The following is a 19,762-nucleotide window of genomic DNA, read 5'->3' as shown; positions in this document are numbered from 1 at the left end:
TTTAGATAATAACTTGCTCTTGATTTTTTTTGCCAAAGTGCATAACCTCACACTTTCCAACATTATATTCCATCTGCCAAATTTCTGCCCACTCACTTAACCTGTCTATGTCCTTTTGCAGGTTTTTTATGTCCTCCTCACTCACTGCTTTCCCTCCCATCTTTGTATCGTCGGCAAACTTGGATACGTTGCACTTGGTCCCCTCCTCCAAATTGTTAATATAGATTGTAAAGAGTTGGGGTCCCAGCACTGACCCCTGCAGAACACCACTAGTTACTGATTGCCAACCCGAGAATGAACCATTTATCCCAACTCTCTGTTTTCTGTTAGATAGCCAATCTTCCACCCATGCCAGTATATTACCCCCAATCCCATGATTTTTTATCTTGTGCAGTAATCTTTTGTGTGGCACCTTGTCAAATGCCTTTTGGAAGCCCAAATACACCACATCCACTGGTTCCCCTTTATCCACCCTGTTTGTTACGTCCTCAAAGAATTCGAGCAAATTTGTCAAACATGATTTCCCCTTCATAAAACCATGCTGAGTCTGTCCGATTAAATTATGCTTATCCAAATGTCCTGTTACTGCTTCCTTAATAATGGACTCCAACATTTTACCAACCACAGATGTTAGGCTAACTGGTCTATAGTTTCCAGCCTTTTGTCTACCTCCCTTTTTAAATAAGGGCGTTACATTAGCAGTTTTCCAATCTGCTGGGACCTTTCCTGAATCCAGGGAGTTTTGGAAAATTACCACCAATGCATCCGCAATCCCTACCGCTACTTCTCTGAAGACCCTAGGATGTAAGCCATCAGGTCCAGGGGACTTATCCGCCTTAAGTCCCATTATCTTACCGAGTACCATCTCCCTAGTGATTTTAATCGTGTTTAGCTCCTCCCCCCCTATAGCCCCCTGTTTGTCCAGTGTTGGGATATTTTTAGTGTCCTCTACTGTAAAGACTGATACAAAATATTTGTTCAGCGTATTTGCCATCTCCATGTTCCCCACTACTAATTTCCCGGTCTTGTCCTCTAAGGGACCAACATTCACTTTAGCCACCCTTTTTCTTTTTATATAACTGTAGAAGCTCTTGCTATCTGTTTTTATATTTTTTGCTAGTTTACTTTCATAATCTATCTTCCCTTTCTTAATTAATCTTTTAGTTATTCTTTGCTGGCTTTTAAATGCTTCCCAATCTTCTATCCTCCCACTAGATTTGGCTACTTTATATGCCCTTGTTTTCAGTCGGATACTATCCTTTATTACTTTACTTAGCCACGGATGGTTGTCTTTTCTTTTACGCCCCTTTTTCCTCAGTGGAATATATTTTTCTTGAAAGTTGTGAAATATCTCCTTGAATGTACACCACTGCTCCTGTACCGTCTTACACCTTAATCTATTTTCCCAGTCCACTTTAGTCAACTCTGCTCTCATACCTTCATAGTCTCCTTTATTTAAGCTTAGTACGCTGGTTTGAGATCCAACTCTCTCACCCTCCAACTGAATTTGGAATTCAACCATGTTATGGTCACTCATTCCAAGGGGATCCTTTACTAGGACATTTTTTATTAATCCTGTCTCATTACACAGGACCAGATCTAAGATTGCCTGCCCCCTGGTTGGTTCAGTAACATACTGCTCAAGGAACCCGTCCCTAATGCACTCTATGAACTGTTCCTCAAGGCTGCCCTGCCCAATTTGATTTGTCCAGTCAATATGAAAGTTAAAATCTCCCATGATTATAGCTGTTCCCTTATTACGAGCCCCAACTATTTCCTGATTTATACTCCGACCAATAGAGTTGCAACTGTTAGGAGGCCTATAGACTACGCCCACTAGTGACTTTTTCCCCTTATTATTCCTTATCTCCACCCAAACTGTTTCACTATCCTGATCCTTTGACCCAATATCATTTCTCACTATTGCAGTGATTCCATCCTTTATTAACATAGCAACCCCACCTCCCTTTCCTTCCTGTCTGTCCTTCCTAATAGTCAAATACCCCTGGATGTTTAGTTCCCAGTCGTGGTCACCTTGCAGCCATGTTTCTGTAATGGCCACCAGCTCATACCCATGTGTAGTTATTTGTACCGTCAACTCGTCTATTTTATTACGAATGCTGCGTGCATTCAGATAAAGAACTTTTAAATAGGTTTTGTGACAATTTATTCCTGCTTTTACCCCCTTTACTACTTAACCTTTATCTTTATATATTCTGTCCCTTCCTGACACGCTCTGGTTTTTAATTTCCCCACTGCTACTTTGCTCCATTGCCTTCTCCGCTGACATTTTTATTTTTCGCTCTCTTGAAACCTCCCCCCCACTAATTAGTTTAAAGCCCTCTCTACAGCCCTAGTTATTCGATTTGCCAGGATTCTAGTCCCAGCACTGGCCAAGTGAAGTCCGTCCCAACGGAACAGCTCTCCTGTCCCAGTACTGGTGCCAGTGTCCCAGGAAGCAAAACCCATTTCTCCCACACCAGTCTTTGAGCCACGCATTTAACTCTCTGATTTTATTTACCCTAGTCAAATTTGCTCGTGGCTCAGGTAGTAATCCAGAGATTATTACCCTTGTGGTTCTGCTTTTTAATTTGGCCCCTAGCTGCTCATACTCCCTCAGCAGAACCTCTTTCCTTGTCCTATCTATGTCGTTGGTACCAACATGGACCACGACAACTGGATCCTCCCCCTCCCACTCCAAGTTTCTCTCCAGCCCAGAGGAGATGTCCATAACCCTGGCATCGGGCAGGCAACACAGCCTTCGGGACTCTCGCTCTCGGCTGCAAAGAACCCTATCTATCCACCTTATGATACTATCCCCTACCACTACAACATTTCTTTTTACTCCCCCCACTTGAATGGCCCCCGTTCCACGGTGCTGTGGCCAGGTTGCTCATCCTCTCCGCAGTCCCTGCTCCTGTCCTCACAGGGAGTAAGAGCCTCGAACATACATATCGATAGGAACCTGGGAACAGGAGGAGGCCATTCAGCCCCTCCAGCCTGTTCTGCCATTCAATCAGATCACGGCTGATCTGTATCCTAACTCCATCCACCTGCCTTGGCTCCGTATTCTTTTAAACCCTTGGCTAGAAAAATCGATTGATCTCCGATTTAAAATTATTAACTGAGCCCCAGCATTTGCTGCTTTCTGTGGGAGAGAGTTCCACACTTCTACCACCCTCTGCGTGGCCTGGCTCTGATTTTAAGGTCATGTCCCCTTTTCCTAGGCTCCCCCCACCAGCGGAAAAAGTATCTCTCCATCTACCCCATCAATTCCTTTCAAAATCCTAAAAACTTCAATCAAATCACCCCTTAACCATCTACATTCTGGGGAATACAAGCCCAGTTTATGTAATCTCTCTTCTTCCTCCCCCTCCCCTGTCTCGCAGAGCAGTGAACCCGACCCTGAGCAGAGAACCTGACCCGGAGCAGAGAACCCGACCCTAAGCAGAGAGCCTGACCCGGAGCAGAGAACCTGATCAGGAACAGAGAGCCTGACCCAGAGCAGAGAACCTGACCCGGAGCAGAGAACCTGATCAGGAACAGAGAGCCTGACCCGGAGCAGAGAACCTGACCCGGAGCAGAGAACCTGACCCGGAGCAGAGAACCTGATCAGGAACAGAGAGCCTGACCCGGAGCAGAGAGCCTGACCCGGAGTAGAGAGCCTAACCCGGAGTAGAGAGCCGGAGCAGAGAGCCTGACCCGGAGCAGAGAACCTGACCCGGAGCAGAGAGGAGAGAGAAAAAGGAAATGATCCAAGGATTGACATCACAGGATAGCTGGTAACTGATTCGTTGGTAAAGGTCACATCGGTTTTTTTGTTCTTCAAGTTAGGGGCCGGGGTTAAATTGCTGGCTAGGAGTTAAGCAGAAACTTGGAGATCAGTAACAGTTAATACTATATTAAATTAGTAACTGTTATGTTATATTAATAACTTGAATCAGATACATCTTAGTCTTAAGTTTCTGTAAGTTAGTTAATAGCCTATTAAATAGAGGCATGGCAGGGCAGCTCAGTCCCACGGAATGCACATCCTGTGCCATGTGCGAAGTCCAGGACGCTTCCCGTGTCCTGGACAACCACGTGTGTGGGAAGTGTCGTCAGCTGGAGGAGCTCGAGCTCTGGGTTTCCGGTTTCGGAGCTTGAGCAGCAGCTGGCGTCACTGCAGTGCGTCCGCGAGGCTGAGAGCTGCGTGGATAGCACGTTTCAGGAGGTGGTCACCCCGCAGGTAAACAGTGTACAGGCAGAGAGGGAATGGGTGACCACCAGACAGAAAAGGAGGACCAGGCAGGTAGTGCAGGAGTCCCCCGAGTGCATCTCGCTCTCCAACCAGTATTCGGTTCTGACTACTGGTGAGGGCCATGGTTCCTCTGGGCAGTATAGCCATAGCCAGAGGGGCCGATTGGCCTACTCCTGCTCCTATTTCTTATGTTCTTATGTTCTAAGTCCGCGGCACCACGGGTGGCTCAGCTGTACAGGGCGGAAGAGGAGTGGGAGAACACTAGTGGTAGGGGATTCGATAGTTAGGGGAGCAGACAGGCGTTTCTGCGGCCGTAGACGTGACTCCAGGATGGTATGTTGCCTCCCTAGTGCCAGGATTAAGGATGTCTCTGAGCGGCTGCAGAACATTCTGAGGGGGGAGGGTGAACGGCCAGAGGTTGTGGTTCATTTTGGTACCAACAAAATAGGTAGAAAGAGGGATGAGGTCCTGCAGACAGATTTTAGGGAGCTAGGAAAGAGATTAAAAAGCAGGACCTCAAAGGCAGTAATCTCTGGATTACTCCCGGTGCCACGCGCAAGTGAGTATAGAAATAGGAGGATAGAGCAGATGAATGCGTGGCTGGAGAGATGGTGCAGGAGGGAGGGCTTTAGATTCCTGGGGCATTGGGACCAGTTCTGGGGGAGGTGGGACCTGTACAGGCCGGACGGGTTGCACCTCAACAGGGCCGGAACCAATATCCTCGCGGGGAGGTTTGCTCGTGCTGTTGGGGAGGGTTTAAACTAATTTGGATGGGGGATGGGCACCAGGATGTAATATTAGAAAGGGGAAATAAAGTGCTCAAAGGATTGGGAGAGGCAGAGAGCGCTAAAGTAAGAAATGGTAAAGTATTAGGGGGGGTCCAACTAAGAGGGAACACAGGATGGTCTAAGATGGGTTTACAGTGTATGTATGTGAGCGCATGAAGCGTAGTAAACAAGGTAAGTGAGCTGCAGACACAAATAGCCACATGGGAATGTGATGTTGTGACAATAACTGAGACCTGGCTCAAAAAAGGGCAGGATTGGGTATTAAATATTCCTGGTTGTAAAGTGTTCAGGAAAGATAGGGAAGGAGAGATAGGAGGTGGTGTGGCAGTTTTGGTTAAGGAGAATGTTACAGTGCTGGAGAGGGAGGATGTCCTGGAGGGGTCAAGGACAGAATCTATATGGCTAGAGTTAAGAAATAATAGAGGTGCCATTACACTACTAGGTGTATTCTATAGACCACCAAATAGTGGGAAAGATATGGAGGAGCAAATTTGCAGAGAAATTACAGAGAGGTGCAAGAACTGTAGAGTAGTGATAATGGGGGACTTCAACTATCCTAATATAGGCTGGGATAGTAATAGTGCTAAGGGCAGTGAAGGGGAAGAATTTCTGAAGTGTGTTCAGGAGAACTTTCTTGATCAGTATATTTCCGGCCCGACGAGGGAGGAGGCATTGCTGGATCTGGTTCTGGGGAATGAGGTGGGTCAAGTGGAGCAAGTGTCAGTAGGTGAACATTTAGGGAACAGTGATCATAGTGTCATGAGGTTTAGATTAGCTATGGAAAGGGACAGGGAGCAATCTAGAGTAAAACTGTTTAACTGGGGGAAAGCCAATTTCAGTGGGATGAGAACGGATCTGGCCCGGGTAAACTGGAATCAAAGATCGGCAGGCAAAACTAATGGAACAATGGGCTGCCTTTAAAGAGCAAAGAGTTCAGGTACATTCCCACTAAGGGGAAAGGTACGGCAACTAAAGTCAGGGTTCCCTGGGTGACGAAAGAGATAGAGAGTAAGATGAAGCAGAAAAAGAGTGCGTGTATGACAGACGTCAGGTTGCAAATACATCTGAGAATCAGGCTATGTATAGAAAGGTCAGAGGAGAAGTGAAAAAGAAAATAAGAGGGGCAAAGAGAGGGTATGAGAATAGAATGGCAGCCAACATAAAAGGTAATCCAAAAGTCTTCTATAGGCACATAAATAGCAAAAGGGTAGCAAGAGGAGGAGTGGGGCCAATTAGGGACCAAAAAGGAGACCTACGCATGGAGGCCGAGGGTATGGCTGAGGTACTAAATGAATACTTTGCATCTGTCTTCACCAAGGAAGAGGATGCTGCCATAGACATAGTGAAGGAGGAGGTAGAGGAGACACTTGATAGGATAAAAATTGATAAGGAGGAGATAATAGAAAGGCTGGCTGTACTTAAAGTAGATAAGTCACCAGGAGCAGACGGGATGCATCCGAGGATGCTGAGGGAATTGAGGGAGGAAATCGCGAAGGTACTGACCATAATATTCCAATCCTCCTTAGATACGGGGCTGGTGCCAGAGGACTGGAGAATTGCAAATGTTACACCATTGTTCAAAAAAGGGTGTAAAGATAAACCCAGCAACTACAGGCCAGTCAGTTTGACCTCGGTAGTGGGGAAGCTTTTAGAAACAGTAATCAGGGACAAAATTAACAGTCACTTGGATAGGTGTGGATTAATTAAGGAAAGCCAGCACGGATTTGTTAAAGGCAAATCGTGTTTAACCAACTTGATTGAGTTTTTTGATGAGGTAACAGAGAGGGTTGATGAGGGTAATGCAGTTGACGTGGTGTACATGGATTTCCAAAAGGCGTTCAACAAAGTGCCACATAATAGGCTTGCCAACAAAGTTGAAGCCCATGGAATAAAAGGGACAGTGGCAGCATGGATACGGAATTGGCTAAGTGACAGGAATCAGAGAGTAGTGGTGAACGGTTGTTTTTCAGACTGGGGGAAGGTCTACAGTGGTGTTCCCCAGGGGTCGGTTCTAGGACCACTACTTTTCTTGATATATATTAATGACTTGGACGTGGGTGTGCAGGGCACAATTTCAAAATTTGCAGATGACACAAAATTTGGAAGTACAGTGAACAGTGAGGAGGAGAGTGATAGACTTCAGGAAGACATAGACAGGCTGGTGGAATGGGCGGACACGTGGCAGATGAAATTTAACGCAGAAAAGTGTGAAGTGACGCATTTTGATAGAAAGAATGAGGAGAGGAAATTTAAACTAAATGGTACAATCCTGAAGGGGGTGCACGAACCGGGAGACCTGTGGGTATATGTGCACAAATTGTTGAAGGTGGCAGGGCAGGTTGAGAAAGCAGTTAAAAAGACTTACGGGATCCTGGGCTTCATAAATAGAGGTATAGAGTACAAAAGTGTGGACATTATGATGAACCTGTATAAAACACTGGTTCAGCCCCAACTGGAGTAGTGTGTCCAATTCTGGTCACCGCACTTTAGGAAGGATGTGAAGGCCTTAGAGAGGGTGCAGAAAAAATTTACGAGAATGGTTCCAGGGCTGAGGGACTTCAGTTACATGGATAGACTGGAGAAGCTGGGGTTGTTCTCCTTGGAGCAGAGAAGGTTGAGAGGAGATTTGATGGAGGTGTTCAAAATCATGAGGGGTCTGGACAGAGTAGAGAGAGAGAAACTGTTCCCATTGGCAGAAGGGTCGAGAACCAGAGGACACAGATTTAAGGTGATTGGCAAAAGAACCAAAGGCGACGTAAAAACGCAGCGAGTGGTTAAGATCTGGAATGCACTGCCTGAAAGGCTGGTGGAGGCAGATTCAATCACGGCTTTCAAAAGGGAATTGGATAAGTACCTGAAGGAAAAACATTTGCAGGGCTCCGGGGAAAGGGCGGGGGAGTGGGACTAACTGAGAGTCGGCACGGGCTCGATGGGCCGAATGGCCTTCTTCCATGCTGTAACCATTCTATGATTCTAACCCTTGGAGCCCTGGTGACATTCTGGTGAATCTGTGCTGCTCTCCTTCCAAGGTCAATATATCCAAGTTGCGGTGCCCAGAACTGTACACAGTGCTCCAGATGTGGTCCAACCAGGGCTTTACACACACATATAAGAATAAAATACATATATATGGGTGTGTATAGTATATGTATGTGTGTATATCTGTGTGTGCATGTATATAAGGTTTTGCTGGAGTTGTGTGTGAAGGGGTTTCATGGACTCAGTGCCTTGCAACAATCGTGGGTGGAAAGGTCGCGTTGCTGACCCTCGCGTCATTGGCCTCCGTTCCTTGGCCTGATCTTCATCTCGACGAACTTGAGCGAATACTGCCAGCCGGTCCAGGAGGACCACTCGATGCCGTCTGCGTACGAGGTGTGATGGCCCTTGAGGTATTGGCCGTTGAGGTTGGAGGTGTGGCAGTTGTGGTACCACCAGGCCCCGCGGTAGAAGGTGGCGCAGTTGTTCTCCGAGTGATCGTTGTCCCGATCCTTGGTGGTGAACCTCATGCCGCTGTGCTTCAGGAGGGAGTCGCCTGCGGAAAGAAACCCGCGGTTAATGCACCTGATCGAACGGCGTTGAGACTCTCGCTCATTGCGTGCGCCATTCCTACCATCTTGGAAACTCCTATCGCTCAGCCATGGCTAAGTGGGTCGCACTCTGAGCCAGAAGGTCGTGAGTTCAAGTCCCACTACAGAGACTTCAGCACATAAATCCAGGCGACACCCCCAGTGTAGTACTGAGGGAGTGCCGCACTGTCGGAGGGGCAGTACTGAGGGAGTGCCGCACTGTCGGAGGGGCAGAACTGAGGGAGCGCCGTACTGTCGTAGGGGCAGTACTGAGGGAGCGCCGCACTGTCGGAGGGGCAGTACTGAGGGAGCGCCGCGCTGTCAGAGGGGCAGTACTGAGGGAGCGCCGCACTGTCAGAGGGGCAGTACTGAGGGAGCGCCACACTGTCGGAGGGGCAGTACAGAGGGAGCGGCGCACTGTCGGAGGGGCAGTACTGAGGGAGCGCCGCACCATTGGAGGGGCAGTACTGAGGGAGCGCCGCACTGTCGGAGGGGCAGTACTGAGGGAGCACTGCGCTGTCAGAGGGGCAGTACTGAGGGAGCACTGCACTGTCGGAGAGGCAGTACTGAGGGAGCGCAGCACTGTCGGAGGGGCAGTACTGAGGGAGCACTGCATTGTTGGAGGGGCAGTACTGAGGGAGCACTGCACTGTCAGAGGGGCAGTACTGAGGGAGCACTGCATTGTTGGAGGGGCAGTACTGAGGGAGCACTGCACTGTCGGAGAGGCAGTACTGAGGGAGTGCAGCACTGTCGGAGGGGCAGTACTGAGGGAGCGCTGCACTGTTGGAGGGGCAGTACTGAGGGAGTGCTGCACTGTTGGAGGGGCAGTACTGAGGGAGCGCCGCACTGTCGGAGGAGCAGTACTGAGGGAGCGCCGCACTGTCGGAGGGGCAGTACTGAGGGAGCGCCGCACTGTCGGAGGGGCAGCACTGAGGGAGTGCCACACTGTCGGAGGGGCAGCACTGAGGGAGTGCCGCACTGTCAGAGGGGCAGTACTGAGGGAACGCCGCACTGTCGGAAGGGCAGTACTGAGGGAGCACCACACTGTCAGAGGGGCAGCACTGAAGGAGTGCTGCACTGTCGGAGGGGCAGTACTGAGGGAGCGCCGCACTGTCAGAGGGGCAGTACTGAGGGAGCGCTGCACTATCGGAGGTGCCGTCTTTCAGATGAGATGAGGTTCCTTCTGCTCTCTCAGGTGAACGTAAAAGATCTCATGGCACTAATTTGAAAAAGAGCAGGGGAGTTCTCCCCGGTGTCCTGGCCAATAATTTTCCCTCAACCAACATCACTAAAACAGATGATCTGGTCATTATCACACTGCTGTTTGTGGGAGCTTGCTGTGCGCAAATTGGCTGCCGCGTTTCCTACATTACAACAGTGACTACACTTCAAAAAGTACTTAATTGGCTGTAAAGCGTTTTGGGACGTCCGGATAACCTCCTCCTGCCCCCCCGATAACCTCCCCGTGCCCTTTGACCCATGAGGGTCTCACCGGGTCTGCATCCTTGAGTCAGTTAATAAAGGGTGTGGAGACCTGCAGTTCCAGCGTACTCTGCCACGGTCAGCGGATAGCCGTCCCTCTCTGCGTCAACGGAGAATAGTCCGATCCCAAACATCCCGTACTGAGCATAGGCGGTGTTGTTCTCAAAGTCTTCCATCTCCACACGGAGCTCGTAGTGTGACTGAATGGTGAGTGCGTGAATCCTCTTCAAACCTAAGGGGGGAGGGTGAATGAGGTTTCACTTTCAGTAAACAGGACTGAGTCGGCAGCATGAACGCTTCATAGATGTCGGCATCAGATTCAGTGTAGCCCAGAGCAGGTCAATGAAACGGCAGGGTTTGCTCAGGACCGGCAGAGGGGCAGACTGTTGATACACTGTGGGGAATGAAGTCATCAGTCCTTAGGAACAGAACTGGGGCATGGTACTGTATAGTGGTTATGTTACAGAGGCCTGGACTTAAGGTATCTGGAGTACACGGGCTCGAATTTCCAAGCCCTGTGGAGGCGGGTTTGGAGGCGGGAGTGGTGGGAAAATTGCAGAATCGGGGGGCACGAACCCATCCCGCTCCCAACCCGCCTCCGTGCCAATGTCCCAGGAGGCGGATACCCGACCTGTGCTGGGAGCCGCCTCCCCGAGGCGGGAAGGGGATTAGTGCCAATTAACTGTTTGTTAACAGGCAGTTTTTGGCCTAATCCGTATTTTTAGCCCTGAAGTGTGGGGTTTCCGACGGCTCCGAACCACGCCAAGTTAGCAAGGCGGACCGTCGGTCTGCAGGGGTTGGAGGGGTCGAGATGTCCGTTGTGCAGGTGAGTGATGGGTGCATGTGTGCAGAGGTAAGTGTGTGAGGTAAGTGTAAAGTGTTTTAATAAGTTTTACTTACCTTTACTTTCTCCTGCAGGCTTCCTTCCTTCAGTTCTCGGGAGTCCCTCAGCTCACCGGCACAGAAAGCAGAATGGCCGCTGAACTGTCAAAAGCTGCAGCCTCTGCTTTCTGGTCTGGAGAGTTCTCTAACTGAGTCTGAGTAGAAGGACTCAAGTTAGAAGACAGGTTGTCAGTGTTTGACAGCTTCACAAAGCCACCAAACGCTGATTTTTCATCTGTCAAAAGCTCTTGACAGATGAAATGTCAATCGCTGACGTCACCTGTAACCAGGTGTCCCTTAATTGGCCTGCTGAGCCCGCTGGGCGAGCTTAACAAGGTCAATCAAGGGAAAATCGTGTGGGTTGGCCACAAGTCGATGGAGGCGGGACTACAACCCAAAAAGTGGGAGTCCCGCCTCCATCACGTCCCCATTGATAAATTCGAGCCCCACAAGTTCAATCCCACCAGGGCAGCCGGGGAATTTAAATTCAGTTAATTAAATAAATCTGGAATAAAAAGCTAGTGTCGGTAATCTGACCATGAAACGACCGCATTGTCGTAAAAACCCATCTGGTTCACTAATGTCCTTTAGGGAAGGAAATCTGCTGTCCTTACCCGGTCTGGCCGATATGGTTGACCCTGAAAGGACGGCTCATCACCACCTTCTCAAGGGCAATTAGGGATGGGCAATAAATGATGCCAACATTCTGTGAGTGAATAAAATAAAAAGTGCTGCACTTCAAACTGTGGCACTATCACAGTGTGTTCAGAGAGGGGAGAGGGGGGGTTATCGGGGGGCAGGAGGGGGAGGCTGGACATTGTGGCGGGGGGCAGGAGGGGGAGGCTGGACATTGTGGCGGGGGGCAGGAGGGGGAGGCTGGACATTGTGGCGGGAGGCAGGAGGAGGCTGGACATTGTGGCGGGGGGGCAGGAGGAGGAGGCTGGACATTGTGGCGGGGGGCAGGAGGGGGAGGCTGGACATTGTGGCGGGGGGCAGGAGGGGGAGGCTGGACATTGTGGCGGGAGGCAGGAGGAGGCTGGACATTGTGGCGGGGGCAGGAGGGGGAGGCTGGACATTGTGGCAGGGGGCAGGAGGAGGACATTGTGGCGGGGGGCAGGAGGGGGAGGCTGGATATTGTGGCGGGGGGCAGGAGAGGGAGGCTGGACATTGTGGCGGGGGTCAGGAGGAGGAGGCTGGACATTGTGGCGGGGGGCAGGAGGAGGCTGGACATTGTGGCGGGGGGCAGGAGGAGGAGGCTGCACATTGTGGCGGGGGGCAGGAGGAGGAGGCTGGACATTGTGGCGGGGGGCAGGAGGGGGAGGCTGGACATTGTGGCGTGGGGCAGGAGGGGGAGGCTGGACATTGTGGCGTGGGGCAGGAGGGGGAGGCTGGACATTGTGGCGGGGGGCAGGAGGAGGCTGGACATTGTGGCGGGGGCAGGAGGGGGAGGCTGGACATTGTGGCGGGGGTCAGGAGGAGGAGGCTGGACATTGTGGCGGGGGTCAGGAGGAGGAGGCTGGACATTGTGGCGGGGGTCAGGAGGAGGAGGCTGGACATTGTGGCGGGGGGCAGGAGGAGGAGGCTGGACATTGTGGCGAGGGACAGGAGGAGGACATTGTGGCATGGGGCAGGAGGGGGAGGCTGGACATTGTGTCGAGGGACAGGAGGAGGACATTGTGGCGGGGGCAGGAGGGGGAGGCTGGACATTGTGGCGGGGGGCAGGAGGGGGAGGCTGGACATTGTGGCGAGGGACAGGAGGAGGACATTGTGGCGGGGGGCAGGAGGGGGAGGCTGGACATTGTGGCGGGGGGCAGGAGGAGGACATTGTGGTGGGGGGCAGGAGGGGGAGGCTGGACATTGTGGCGGGGGCAGGAGGGGGAGGAGGACATTGTGGCGGGGGCAGGAGGGGGAGGAGGACATTGTGGCGGGGGGCAGGAGGAGGCTGGACATTGTGGCGGGGGGCAGGAGGAGGAGGAGGACATTGTGGCGGGGGGCAGGAGGAGGCTGGACATTGTGGCGGGGGTGAGGAGGGGGAGGCTGGACATTGTGGCGGGGGGCAGGAGGAGGAGGAGGACATTGTGGCGGGGGGCAGGAGGGGGAGGCTGGACATTGTGGCGGGGGCAGGAGGAGGACATTGTGGCGGGGGGCAGGAGGGGGAGGCTGGACATTGTGGCGGGGGGCAGGAGGAGGAGCAGGACATTGTGGCGGGGGGCAGGAGGAGGACATTGTGGCGGGGGGCAGGAGGGGGAGGCTGGACATTGTGGCGGGGGGCAGGAGGAGGAGGAGGACATTGTGGCGGGGGGCAGGAGGGGGAGGCTGGACATTGTGGCCGGGTCCTCCTCCGATCTGCTCCACTTCGCTGGCGTCACTTTTCCGGAAGTGAAGCGGGGGCTCGGAGCTCAGTGCGAGCCAGCGGAGTAACGCAGTTGTGGGGGCCGGGAGGACTTTTAACTCGACAACGGAGATCGAAATTCAATTGAGCCGCCGGACCCGAAGCGTTTGCGGCAGATACTGGGGCCGGCGGACTGATCACGTGCGCCGTTCCGACCATCTTGTAAACTCCAATTGCTCAGGAATCATCGGTTGTCAGCCGTGGCTCAGTGGGCAGCACTCTCGCCTCTCAGTCAGGAGGTTGTGGGTTCAAGTCCCACTCCAGAGACTTGAGCACAAAAATCTAGAGTGACACTCCAGTGCAGTACTGAGGGAGCGCTGCACTGTTGGAGGTGCCGTCTTTTGGATGAGACGTTAAACCGAGGCCCCATCTACTTTCTCAGGTGAATGTAAAAGATCCCACAGCACTATTTCGAAGAAGAGCAGGGGGGAGTTCTCCCCGGTGTCCTGGGGCCAATATTTATCCCTCAATCAACGTCACTAAAAAAACCCCCAGATTATCTGGTCATTGCTTTTTGTGGGATCTTGCTGTGCGCAAATTGCCTGCTGCGCTTCCTCCATTCCAACAGTGGCTGCGCTTCAAACAGTACTTCATTGGCTGTAAAGCGCTTTGGGACGTCCTGAGGTCGTGAAAGGCGCTATAGAAATGCAAGTTCTTTATTTCTTCCACTTGAAATAAAACAAACAGGTTTCACACCCGGGTTGAATAGCACAGAGAGGAAAAGTTTGTGGGACGAGCGCAGTTGGAAGATATACCCCACTGAGCAGCGAGCGAGGATGAGGACTGATGCCATGTGCCACAGCCTTTAGTGGAATCCTTCAATGGTGAACGTGAGACCACCTCCCGAATTCAGTCAACTGCTGCGCATTGTCAGGGAAGATACATATTTATGAAAACTGCTTTGGTCTCAGTACCTAGCAGTGGGGGAGAGGACGTCGTGCCAAGCCAAATAGCTTTGTGTTATTTACAGAAGAGAAGTGAAGCTGTCAGCTGAATGTAATGCTGAATTAGATAAAGCAGATTGAGTTAAAAGTCCCTTGAGTGAAGCTGTGTGTCAGTCAGTGGCTCGGTCGGCAGCGCGCACGCCTCTGAGTCATGAGGTCGTAGGTTCAGAGTCCCCACTCCAGAGACTAGAGCACCAAAATCTAGGCTGATGCTCCATTGCAGTACTGAGGGAGCGTCGCACTGTCGGGGGGGCAGTACTGAGGGAGCGCCGCACTGTCGGGGGGGCAGTACTGAGGGAGCGCCGCACTGTCGGGGGGGCAGTACTGAGGGAGCGCCGCACTGTCGGGGGGGCAGTACTGAGGGAGCGCCGCACTGTCGGAGGGGCAGTGCTGAGGGAGCGCCGCACTGTCGGGGGGGCAGTACTGAGGGAGCGCCGCACTGTCAGAGGGGCAGTACTGAGGGAGCGCCGCACTGTTGGAGGGGCAGTGCTGAGGGAGCGCCGCACTGTCGGAGGAGCAGTACTGAGGGAGCGCCGCACTGTCGGAGGGGCAGTACTGAGGGAGCGCCGCACTGTCGGAGGGGCAGTACTGAGGGAGCACCGCACTGTCAGAGTGGCAGTACTGAGGGAGCGTCGCACTGTTGGAGGGGCAGTGCTGAGGGAGCGCCGCACTGTCGGAGGGGCAGTACTGAGGAAGCGCCGCACTGTCGGAGGAGCAGTACTGAGGGAGCGCCGCACTGTCGGAGGGGCAGTACTGAGGGAGCGCCGCACTGTCGGAGGGGCAGTACTGAGGGAGCGCCACACTGTCGGAGGGGCAGTACTGAGGGAGCGCCGCACTGTCCGAGGGGCAGTACTGAGGGCGCGCCGCATTGTCGGAGGGGCAGTACTGAGGGAGCGCCGCACTGTCGGAGGGGCGGTACTGAGGGAGCACCGCACTGTCGGAGGGGCAGTACTGAGGGAGCGCCGCACTGTCGGAGGGGCAGTACTGAGGGAGCGCCGCATTGTCAGAGGGGCAGTACCGAGGGAGCGCCGCACTGTCGGAGGAGCAGTACTGAGGGAGCGCCGCACTGTCAGAGGGGCAGTACTGAGGGAGTGCCGCATTGTCGGAGGGGCAGTACTGAGGGAGCGCCGCACTGTCGGAGGGGAAGTACTGAGGGAGCGCCGCACTGTCGGAGGGGCAGTACTGAGGGAGCGCCGCACTGTCGGAGGGGCCGTACTGAGGGAGCGCCGCATTGTTGGAGGGGCAGTACTGAGGGAGCGCTGCACTGTCGGAGGGGCAGTACTGAGGGAGCGCCGCACTGTCGGAGGGGCAGTACTGAGGGAGCGCCGCATTGTCGGAGGGGCAGTACTGAGGAAGCACCGCACTGTCGGAGGAGCAGTACTGAGTGAGCGCCGCACTGTCGGAGGGGCAGTACTGAGGGAGCGCCGCACTGTCGGAGGGGCAGTACTGAGGGAGCGCCACACTGTCGGAGGGGCAGTACTGAGGGAGCGCCGCATTGTCGGAGGGGCAGTACTGAGGGGGCGCCGCAGTGTCGGAGGGGCAGTACCGAGGGAGCGTCGCACTGTCAGAGGGGCAGTACCGAGGGAGCCCCGCAGTGTCGGAGGGGCAGTACTGAGGGAGCGCCGCACTGTCGGAGGGGCAGTACTGAGGGAGCGCCGCACTGTCGGAGGGACAGTACAGAGGGAGCGCCGCACTGTCGGAGGGGCGGTACTGAGGGAGCGCCGCACTATCGGAGGGGCAGTACTGAGGGAGCGCCGCACTGTCAGAGGGGCAGTACTGAGGGAGCGCCGCACTGTCGGAGGGGCAGTACTGAGGGAGCGCCGCACTGTCGGAGGGGCAGTACTGAGGGAGCGCTGCACTGTCGGAGGGGCAGTACTGAGGGAGCGCCGCACTGTCGGAGGGGCGGTACTGAGGGAGCGCCGCACTGTCAGAGGGGCAGTACTGAGGGAGCGCCGCACTGTCGGAGGGGCAGTACTGAGGGAGCGCTGCACTGCCAGAGGTGCCGTCTTTCGGATGAGACGTTAAACCGCGGCCTCATCTACTTTCTCAGGTGAATGTAAAATATCCCATGGCACTATTTCGAAGAAGAGCAGGGGAGTGCTCCCCGGTGTCCTGGGGCCAATATTTATCCCTCAACCAACATCACTAAAACAGATTATCTGGTCATTATCACATCGCTGTTTGTGGGAGCTTGCTGTGCGCAATTTGGCTGCCGTGTTTCCTACATTACAACAGTGACTCCACTTCAAAAAGTACTTCATTGGCTGTAAGGTGCTTTGGGACGTCCTGAGGTCTGTTTTACTGATGTTGATTGAGGGATAAACATTGGGCCAGGACACCGGGGAGAACTCCCCTGCTCACCTTCAAAATAGCGCCCTGGGGATCTCTCATGTCCACCTGCGAGGGCAGACGGGCCCTCGGTTTAATGTCTCCGCCGGAAGACGAGAACAATCATCTGACTTAGTGGCAAATGTGCTGCCGGTTGAGCCAAGCCGACACACGCACATCTGCTCTGATACGGTTGACGCAGGCCTGGGACGCAAAATCGGGAAATTGTTCCCTTTCCCCTGGGATCCCACTCGCCTGATGAGCGGCAAAGTTCCTTCCAAAAGCAGCATCGGGGCAGAGTTACAGAGGGAAACCTCCTAATGGAGCAGAGGGAATCGACTGTGGGGACAAGGGGCCTCTTTGCTCCCTCACACCCGCCCTCCCTCTCACAATGGAAATTAGACAAATCTACAAAATCAGAGAAGCCCTCTCCGCCCAAAAGGCTGTGGATGCCGGGGTGGGGAGGGGGGGTGGGGGGACGGGACAATTGGAGCTTCAAAGGCTGAGATCGAGAGATTGTTGTTGGGTATCACAGACATGTGGAGCAAAGGCAGGTGAGTGGAGTTGAGGTGCAGCTCAGCCCTGATCTGATTGAATGGCGGAGAGGGCTCGAGGGGCTGAATGGCCTCCTCCTGCTCCTAATCAAGCACGTATACACTTACCCAACCAGTGCTCTCCCGTAATCTTCCCGAATCCGTCTCTGTACGCGTCCCATCCTTGGAAAAAATTCACGGAACCATCCTTCCGCCGCTGAAATACCTGCACAAAAACGCAATGAGAGCCGAGGAGAGCTGTGAAAATTAAACACTCGATGTCCGACAAAAGAACCCCCACAAAGTGAAGCCCCCTCTCGCCACTACCTACCCCGGCTAACCTGGTCGGAACCCCGCACAGGGAATGAGCATGGAGAGAGGAAGGCAGACGGAGCCGTGGTTTAACGTCTCATCCGAAAGACGGCACCTCCGATAGTGTGGCGCTCCCTCAGTACTGCCCCTCCCACAGTGCGGCGCTCCCTCAGTATGGCCCCTCCCACAGTGCGGCGCTCCCTCAGTGTGGCCCCTCCGACAGTGCGGCGCTCCCTCAGTACTGCCCCTCCGACAGTGCGGCGCTCCCTCAGTACTGCCCCTCCGGCAGTGCGGCGCTCTCTCAGTACTGCCCCTCCGACAGTGCGGCGCTCCCTCAGTACTGCCCCTCCGACAGTGCGGCGCTCCCTCAGTACTGCCCCTCCGACAGTGCGGCGCTCCCTCAGTACTGCCCCTCCGACAGTGCGGCGCTCCCTCAGTACTGCCCCTCCGACAGTGCGGCGCTCCCTCAGTACTGCCCCTCCGACAGTGCGGCGCTCCCTCAGTACTGCCCCTCCGACAGTTCAAGATGGCGGCTCACCACCAGCTTCTGAAGGCCAATGAGGGATGGGCGACAAATGTTGGCCTTGCCGGTGACGCCCACATCCCGTGATTGAATAAAGATAGAAAGGCGAACATAACATCTGCTTATGACCCAATGAGCCACAAGCTGGAGGGACATGTGATACTCAGACCGGATGCAAAGGGTAAATCCCGAGTCACTATTTCAAGTCAAACCATGACGGCAGGACCGGATGACAGCTGCGAGCCGGTAACAGGCGAGTTCAGGACTGATGTCAGAGAGCACTTCTTAACACAGAGAGAGTGATCAAAAATGTCGCCATTGATTCAAGAAGCAGTTAGATGCTGTGACCGAGGCCGGAGGGTGGGCAGGATCTGTAGGTTTCTAGAGGGGCCGAATGGCCTCCCTCACCTGTGACGTACATTGTTGCGGCAGAAATGGTATAAACATGGGAACTGCTAGCGAAGATCTCCAGCCCTCTTGCTGCAAAGAGCAAAAGTACAGAAGCCAGAACATGTAATAGAAGAGATTCTCTCCCCACCGATTTCCCCACAGAGTCCATCAAAAACCTGGCTACACTAATCCCGCCAGTCTGCCTTAATGCTGCTTCCCCCTTGAAGTGGAAAGGCAGGATTTTCTCAGTCGATGAGCGGGGTTACTCCCAGGCCATTACTACAACTCAGAGCTTCATTAGCACTTGGTTCGATACGGCTGCGAGCTGAGGGGTTCATGAGGCTGAGCGACGTGTGATGAAAACTGATGCAGAAAAAGTGGACTCCACTAAAAACTGCTTCCTCCCTTGTGCTCGTTCGTGTGAACCAGCAAAGTCTTTGAGAATGGAGGAGGCTTTCTATTCCTCTGTTAGAGGGCATCAGCCATGGCTCAGTGGGTAGCACTCTCTCGCTCTCTGAGTCAGAAGGTCGTGGGTTCAAGCCCCCACTCCAGAGACTCGAGCACAAAAATCCAGTCTGACACTCCCAGTGCAGTACTGAGGGAGTGCCGCACTGTCGGAGGTGCCGTCTTTCAGATGAGACGTTAAACCGAGGCCCCAGCTACTCTCTCAGGTGGACATAAAAGTTCCCATGGCGCTATTTCGAAGAAGAGCAGGGGAGCTCTCCCCGGTGTCCTTTTAAAAAAATTCATTTATGGGATGTGGGCGTCGCTGGCAAGGCCAGCATTTATTGCCCATCCCTAGTTGCCCTCGAGAAGGTGGTGGTGAGCCGCCTTCTTGAACCGCTGCAGTCCGTGTGGTGATGGTGCTCCCACAGTGCTGTTAGGGAGGGGGTTCCAGGATTTTGACCCAGCGACGATGAAGGATCGGCCGATATACTTCCAAGTCAGGATGGTGTGTGACTTGGAGGGGAACTTGGAGGTCCTGGCCAATATTTATCCCTCAATCAACATTGCTAAAAACAGATGATCTGGTCATTATCACATTGCTGTTTGTGTGAGCTTGCTGTGCACAAATTGGCTGCCGCGTTTCCTACATTACAACAGTGGCGACACGGCAAGAGAGCCCCAGGTGGGCAGAGGAAGCGCTTCAAGGACACCCTCAAAGCCTCCTTGAAAAAGTGCAACATCCCCACTGACACCTGGGAATCCCTGGCCCAAGACCGCACAAAGTGGAGGAGAAGCATCCGGGAAAGCGCCGAACACCTCAAGTCTCTTCGCCAGGAGCAAGCGGAAGCCAAGCGCAGGCAGCGCACGTCAACCCAAGCACTCCACCCACCCGTCCCTTCAACCACCGTCTGCCCCACCTGTGACAGAGACTGTAG

At 53.6% G+C, this 19,762-nt stretch overlaps 1 protein-coding gene across 1 annotated transcript in view; it reads right to left on the bottom strand.

Annotated features, from left to right (window-relative positions):
- Positions 1-8,240: 8,240 nt before the first annotated feature.
- Positions 8,241-19,762, bottom strand: part of LOC147080913 (fibrinogen C domain-containing protein 1-like) — a 41,360-nt gene continuing 29,838 nt past the window's right edge. The window contains exons 5-7 of the mRNA XM_085981028.1: positions 17,285-17,381; positions 10,129-10,308; positions 8,241-8,560 (exon numbers count right to left, since the gene is read on the bottom strand). Of these exons, the coding sequence (XP_085837154.1) occupies positions 8,301-8,560; positions 10,129-10,308; positions 17,285-17,381 (537 nt within the window). The 3' untranslated portion in view covers positions 8,241-8,300. The remainder of the gene's footprint in view (positions 8,561-10,128; positions 10,309-17,284; positions 17,382-19,762) is intronic.

The sequence above is a fragment of the Somniosus microcephalus genome, unplaced genomic scaffold (assembly GCF_052327205.1).
Source record: "Somniosus microcephalus isolate GS21.2 unplaced genomic scaffold, FLI_Smic_1.0 scaffold1000, whole genome shotgun sequence".
Lineage (NCBI taxonomy): Eukaryota > Metazoa > Chordata > Chondrichthyes > Squaliformes > Somniosidae > Somniosus > Somniosus microcephalus.
This window is presented reverse-complemented; position numbering and strand designations above follow the sequence as displayed.